The following is a 7,193-nucleotide window of genomic DNA, read 5'->3' as shown; positions in this document are numbered from 1 at the left end:
CGGCTGTGAAGCAACTGGGTTTAAATTAGTTTGCCCGCCGGCACGTGTGCACTAGCAGGAGTTGTGCCGCCATCAACTTCCATAGCATATGATGTTCCCCAAAATGTTGCTGAATAAAATCAGTTTACTGAATCAACGAATAGCTTAATCAAACATACGCTATTTTTGGGAGGTCCCAAATTCCATTGGATCCCCAGGTGGTGGATGCGGGGGACGGGCAGCTGCATCCATCCATTAAAGGTCCATATATGATCGGTGCAGGGAGACACTGAGCATCGGATTCAATACAAATTTGGTAGGAATTATGAAGTTTGTCTCAGAGGAACACCACCTGTACCCTATTTTTGCCTTAGCGTTTTACCGTGAGCGGGTAGAGACTGCTAGGCTGTAGGGTGTGCACAGCTGCACCCTTAAACACTCTGGAGTAACAACTAGTCGCATATAGCATTTAGCACACGCATAGAACATTGCGTCTTCTTTGTACCGAGCTAATGTGCCTCTGTGGTAAGTAGGATATGTGAACCCAACCATTTAACTGTGTACTAATTTTTCGTAAAACACAACCGGTGAATTAGAAAGTATTGGAGTGTAGCTATGCCTACTACGGACAAGCCCACCATTCCTAGAATCTAAGAACAAGATTGGAGGACAAAACAATAGTAGATAAGCACAAGATTTGTCAAACACTTTCCAATATATTACATTACACACTCCCGGATCCACCAATGCACGGAGACTTCAATCACTGCTTTCGAGCACGCGGCATTGTGTACCAGAATGTCATGGATTCTATTATTATTATGGATCCAAAATTGCCACCGATCTCTTCTCCGAATTACACAGAAGATCCTTTGCCCGAACTAATATATAATTTCTACATTTAGTAGCGCACAATGAGTTTCTGCTCGTATCTAATGCATCCATAATGTGTGCCCAGACTCTATATCCCAAAATGAGCGTGCTGCGCTCGCGCACACCGAATTTTTCTTCTGGGGTATTCTGCGGCATTAGAATAGGAATATCCGTCAGCTCTGTTATTTTCTTCAGGAGGGGATAAAAGCGACCGCAATGGTCTGCGTTATGAAAGGTAGCCTGTAGAAGTCCCTACTGACGGCTAGAGGCTCCTGGTGAGATACAGTCGGAGGTGCCCTTTGGAATGTAGGCGAAGACAATTGTGTGTGAAAATATGACGTAACACATAATTCTGCTTAAAGTATGGTGCTCAACAGCTCCTGACACCTGTCGTGTTGTATTTTAGCTGCATCTCTCTCCTACGAAAGTTTGACGCGAGCTTCCGGCGACGCGCATCATTCTGCTCGAAGAGATAGCGGTACTTTTCCTGGGAGTGAAGCTGGTTTTGCAAGCATGTCGGATATTCATACTTGTAAGCTTTACCTGGAATTGACCCACCCCACAGTTGAGTGTACAGTCCGTTCCACCGCTGTTGCAGCCTCGCCCTTGTCGGAGATGTTTGAACGTGCTTTCTTTACACATTGCAGAGAGTCCACGCATATCGTGATTCTAGCTGTTTTTTTGAGCTATGTATGCATGCAAATTCTTTGAACACATGGATTTCTGTCGCTGAACGGGCGGAAAAATGAAGGAATCCGGAGGCACTGGTTACTAGAGAAGCAAAGCATGACAGCAGAATGCACTGTGACGCAGAGCTGGAGAGGACGCCAGATGCTGCCAGCATTTGACCCATGCTGAGAAAGTGCGTCTTATTTCCTGTCCTGCAGCCGGTTGGGTCTTGCAACCCGGGCACCTTGGGGAAGTTGCCATGCTTTCATTAAACGCAGCCTCCTCTCCGGGGGGAAGGAGGCTTCGGTCTGTACAGCCGAATGCTATAAGTGTAGCCTGCCTAAGTGCCGAGGATTTCGAAGCCCAGAGTCTTAACCTTGTCCTCCGGTGTCTCAGCGAGCTGATGGATGCAAATCCTTTTAAGCAGCTCGTTGTGGGGGTGTCAGGTAAGATCCCTTGGTATAAACCACACAATTTGTTGGCTGACGCAATAATTCCGTTTTTCTAGTAGCTCTAAATAGCTTTTTGCTGTGGTCGTTTTAATGCGGTTTGCCGTATTCGTGGTACCCCATCCATAAGCCATGTGCTATCGTTGGATATTAGGCGGCTCTACTCCGGGACCCCTGTACGCGGCGCTCAGACAAACAGCGTTAGAATATTTCCAAAGACAACACGGACAGCGGCGGTCAATGAGTCCACAGCAGTCAGGAAGTTCGTTGCATGCAACTCTAGACTTTTCACGCATTAGCTTCTTCCTCGTTGATGAACGATACGTCCAACCAACTGACAAGAAATCTAATGTCCGTCTCGTTATGGAAGAACTCTTTGGTCAAGAGGTGTGGAGTGACCCTGACTTGGACGATGCCAAAAAGTTCAGGCCGACGGCTGCTGCATGGCCCAATGCCAATATCGATTTCTGTTACCCCGATACATCTTTGCCCTTGGACCAGTGTGTTGAAAAGTATAGGCAGGTATGCCTTGTATGACTGCCTAGATATCAATTTATTTCTCTAACTATCTGATTCAATTGGCACTTTTGCTTGAGTAGTTAATCATTAGGAGTGAACGTATCTGGATGAGCGGAGGCGGCTCCATGTTGACAGACATTCACCGGCAGCTGTGATGCAGCATACATATCGTTTCCTTTTGTAGCTCTCTTTACAGGCCTGGTAGGCTGCCTCGCGGCAACCACAGGCTACTTGTGGAATGCGACCCACTTCGTGAGGTTCTCAGGATTTGAGTAACTTGCTTCGGAGGCATGGCGGCGTAGATCTCGTCCTGTTGGGCATGGGAGATGATGGACACATAGCTTCAATCTTCCCTCCCTTAACTCCGACGCAGTATGAAGCAGCGACATGCCCCCGCACTCTCGTTGTTCACTCTACAACAGACCGGTGAGCAAAATTAGCTAGATCACGTGTGAAGCTTGGATGAACGTGCGCCTCAAAGTGTGATGCAACGCGTAGAGTGCATTAATCGTGCGCCTTTCCGACAGTTTCGACGTACATGATCGTATTTCGGTCACTTTAAATGTCCTCACCGGGGCAAGCCGCAAAGTCTTTTTGATCAAGGGAGAGTCTAAGCTGGACACATGGTTCCGCATGGAGGCTGAAATGGATCAGGTACGCCTAGCACGTTGCTCTTGCTCCCGCTTGGCCAGAGGTCTTATACCGATTCCTTTCTAGACTCTTTGCTCCAATGCAGTACTCTCCTTCTGGCGAACAATGTGCAGTCACCACTTCGTTACCCCGCCCTTGAAGTGATTTATAGCGGAGGGTCCTACGTGGTTTCCTTTCCGTCAATTGACGATTTCGCTAACAGAAGGCGGAAAAATGCAAGGCTTTCGCAAGCCCAAATAGCACACTCTGCTGCACTTGAAATGCGCCATCTTTCTGTTGTGATTTTTGGAGCGAGCGGGGACCTTGCCAAAAGAAAGACCTAGTGAGCAAATTAATCGCGATATGCTGTGCATTTGCGCGGCTGCCTACGAGTCATATAACATGCAGTGCGGATTGAATAGTACGGACTTGTTCACTTGAGATTCAAAAAAGTGCAATATGAGGGTTCTACTCTGTCAACTCATTTCTCAGCCCCGCTCTCTTCAGCCTTTTCTGCGAAGGGCTCCTTCCTCCCAACGTACACGTCGTGGTAGGCAAGAGTTCACAGCTTTAGGTACAATCGTACTGGTGTTTATGAACCATTAGATAAGATGTCCGCTGCTCACCACAGCAGTGTCAACATTTTGTGAGTCTCAATCTCCAAGAATTCATTCTCTTTATCCCTGCTGTATGTTATATTTGTGTAGGGGTTTGCGCGTTCAAGGCTAGACTTCGAGGAATTCTGGAAGCAAATCGCAGATAATCTTGCGTGTGTTCGTACACTAACAAATGTTTGTATGATGATTTTAGCCATTTAGCAAACGAGCAATGTACACTAGTCCTGGGACGAACTCTTACAAATAATGTGTGTGGAAGGTCGTTTCTTCGTTGTTCATGTGTTCCTAAGGCAGCAATGTACTACTTGTTGCTTGTTAGTGGGTCCTCAGGGAATTGTCTACTTACTTCTCCCGTCAAGTGGCTCCTTTAAGTCACAAATGCGAGGACCTCGTGCAGCGCTTTAAAGGCATCTGCTCATATATGTAAGCGGACAAGACCACGCTACTCTCGACTGACCTCCGGGTTGTCAGCCAGGAACACAAGTGAATTTCACAAGAAGTGTTTTGCAAGCTTAGTCCCTATATTCCCGAAGAGCTATAAAAAACAACAAAGACCACGCCGACTTGACACAAGCACAGCGTAGTCGCGGGATGTTCAGAGTTGTACGGCTGCGTATTGTTACCTGTTCTCAGGAGTGGAGAAAGCTACGACGATGGCGACGCACTTGAAAAGCTTAGCAAACACCTAGGATCTCTTGAGGCTCTGGAAGGCAGCAACAACAGGCTTTTCTATTTAGCGCTTCCACCGCAAGCTTTTGCATTAACGACGCGAGCACTGAGGGAACACTGCTGGGCGGTGAAGGGTAGGTCTTATTCTGTCGACCATCGCGAGCAAGCTCGGTGTTCTGGACATTTACAGTACCACACGCGAGTTTACAGCTTGCCTGCGTGTGCAGCTGTGGGTGAATTGTCAAGCCTTTTACTGGAGCACGGCGGAAGGCATTGCCAGGCTTATTGCAATATTTACATGTTTACCCTTCGAATATCGAAACCGTCCTCACAGCTTCTGGTTTCCTTAGGTTGGAATAGAGTAGTGGTGGAAAAACCATTCGGACGGGACAGCATAAGCTCGGAAGAGTTGTCCAACGAGCTTATGAAGGTCTTACAGGAGCAGGAGGTAAGGCCCAGGGGAAGCCCTTGCACAGATGCAGTGCTTCGATTTCTCCTCACAGCTCATCTAGGATGCATGTAAGCCTGTAAGGGGAAGCGACACTACATTCGAGCACTCGATCGAGTTTTTTTTTTCATCCAGATCTACCGCATTGACCACTACCTTGGCAAAGAGATGGCGCTTTCCATTATCTCCTTCCGTTTTGCTAATATCGCCTTCAAGCCGGTACGCAACTTACCGGAGGGTGGAGCCTGTTTGTGGACAAAGCTAGTGCAGTTTAAATACTCACTGAACCGCAGCTTTTCCTCCATGCATTGTGGCTTTGGAAAGCAGTGTGAAGAGCGCCAGCCCTGTGCAACTGCTGAGCGAATGTTTCATATGCAGCTTTTCCATAGGCACAACGTACGGTGTGTCCGCATTACTGTCAAAGAAGATATTGGAACCAAAGGGCGTGGCGGGTATTTCAATAGCTACGGTGAGGCCAAACTCTGCGGCCAGTTATAGAGATGTGAATGAATTTGCTACAAGATACCGAGAACCCTGCTAGGAAGCATGCTTTTGCGTGATGCAGGAATCATACGAGACGTGATGCAGAACCACATGCTGCAGCTTTTGACACTAATCGCCATGGAGCCCCCTGTATCGTTAAGCGATGAAGATGTCCGCGATGAAAAGGTTAAGGTGTTGAAGCAGATGCCCCCTATCAGTGCGTTACACCATGCTATTTGGCAGCAATACGCCCGAGGACTAAGCTATCGTTAGCCAATGAAAAACCTTGTTTATGGGGCTGCAGAATCATGCACTACTTGCGAGGAACAGAGTGCGTCATGTGGCTTTTGTTTACGCGGTTCCTCGCAGAACTGGAAGAGACTATCTTGGGGCAGTATACGGCCTCGTTGGACGGTTCTCAACCCGGCTATTTAGATGTATGTAATGCTTCCAAGTAATTCGTTACCCTCAAGGGTTGTTTGCCGAAGTCGAATAAGTGCCGGGCACTTGGATGCAACATGTCTTCCTTCAGGATCCTTCGGTCCCGCAAGGCTCTAGGACGCCGACGTTCTGCACGTGTGCGCTTTGGATCGAGAACGAAAGATGGCGAGACGTTCCTTTTATATTTAAAGTAAAGTAAACCGTCGAACATACAGGCTTCCTACGACAATCTTTGAGCCTAAGCGCCATAGCGGAGTGCCTTTTGCATGAAAGTGCAACAATGTTGCGTATTATGTTTTGCGCCTTCATAGGCAGGGAAAGCTTTGGAGAAGCGCTCTACGGAGATTCGCATTCAGTTACGCCCTATCGCACAGGCATTCTACCCTGAAGAGGATCTCGCAGAAAACGAACTCGTCATAATCGTAAGCAGTTACCTTTTAAGCTATTCCCGGGGTCGTGCTATGAGTTCTATATCCAGACACAGCACCCACCAGCCTTGTGTATGATCTTTCACATCAGCGATAACTACTAAGCTTGTGGGAAACGTGGTTCTCTCAGGTACAGCCCCGTGAAGCCATTTACCTGAAATTCTATACAAAGAAGCCGGGGCTAGCCCCGGGACTTCAATTAACTGAACTCGATCTCTCTGGTAAATACCATGAATCACCCTGCAAAAAGAGTATTAAGTCGCTTACTTGCCTGGTAGCATATATTTACCGGAGTTGAACATGCGGCATCGCTGTTCTGTACCTGCTGTGGTTGCAAACTGCAGTGATGGACCGGCTACAAGTTGATCGCCTTCCGGATGCCTACGAACGCTTGCTGCTTGATGTAATTAAGGGAGACAAACAAAATTTCGTCCGAACAGGTTCGAATTTCGGGACCCTGTGACGGTTCGACCGTTTTTCATCACACGGGTTTGCAGCGTACAAGGAAACACAGTTATGCAGACATGAGCCCCCCGTATTGGTTCTACTACTTTTGCTGCAGATGAACTGCGTGAAGCATGGCGCATTTTTACTCCACTGCTGAAGCAGATTGAAGAGACTGGAATCATGCCAGAGCCGTACCCATACGGTTCTCACGGTCCCGAGTCCGCATACGCCTTCATCCAGGGCTTTTACTCCTACCATAAGGAAGCACGTTACCAGTGGCATGCGAAACACTAAATGACAAGATTTCGCACTTGCGGACTCGTCTTTCTTGAAGTTACCCCCCAAGTGTCCATACCAGCGGGGCAAAGAAGTGGTATGGCCGCGAAAATACTCTGGGAAACTTTTTCCCTGAGTTGATAATGTGGCTGATATAAAAAACGGGATTCACCGGATAACTGCATGTGATATGCAGCAGAGAGGTCAAATTAATTCCTGTCGAATATATATTCGGAGCAGAAACGACTTCCATTCGCCATTATCT

The 7,193-nt window shown here is 47.6% G+C and overlaps 1 protein-coding gene across 1 annotated transcript; it reads left to right on the top strand.

Moving 5' to 3' along the window:
- The first annotated feature begins 1,068 nt into the window (after positions 1-1,068).
- LOC34622585 lies at positions 1,069-6,946 on the top strand. The gene is made up of 14 exons (XM_026338669.1): positions 1,069-1,094; positions 1,281-1,477; positions 1,668-1,967; positions 2,230-2,492; positions 2,755-2,915; positions 3,017-3,143; positions 3,827-3,888; positions 4,370-4,539; positions 4,756-4,888; positions 5,384-5,572; positions 5,856-5,949; positions 6,089-6,199; positions 6,336-6,426; positions 6,768-6,946. The coding sequence occupies exons 1-14, from the start codon at positions 1,069-1,071 to the stop codon at positions 6,944-6,946; spliced, it is 2,103 nt and encodes a 700-aa protein (XP_026194454.1).
- Positions 6,947-7,193: the final 247 nt, after the last annotated feature.

Source organism: Cyclospora cayetanensis, unplaced genomic scaffold (genome assembly GCF_002999335.1).
Source record: "Cyclospora cayetanensis isolate NF1_C8 unplaced genomic scaffold, CcayRef3 CcayRef3_contig_292, whole genome shotgun sequence".
NCBI lineage: Eukaryota > Apicomplexa > Conoidasida > Eucoccidiorida > Eimeriidae > Cyclospora > Cyclospora cayetanensis.
Note: the sequence above shows the minus strand (reverse complement) of the source record. Positions and strands in the feature narration are given on the sequence as shown.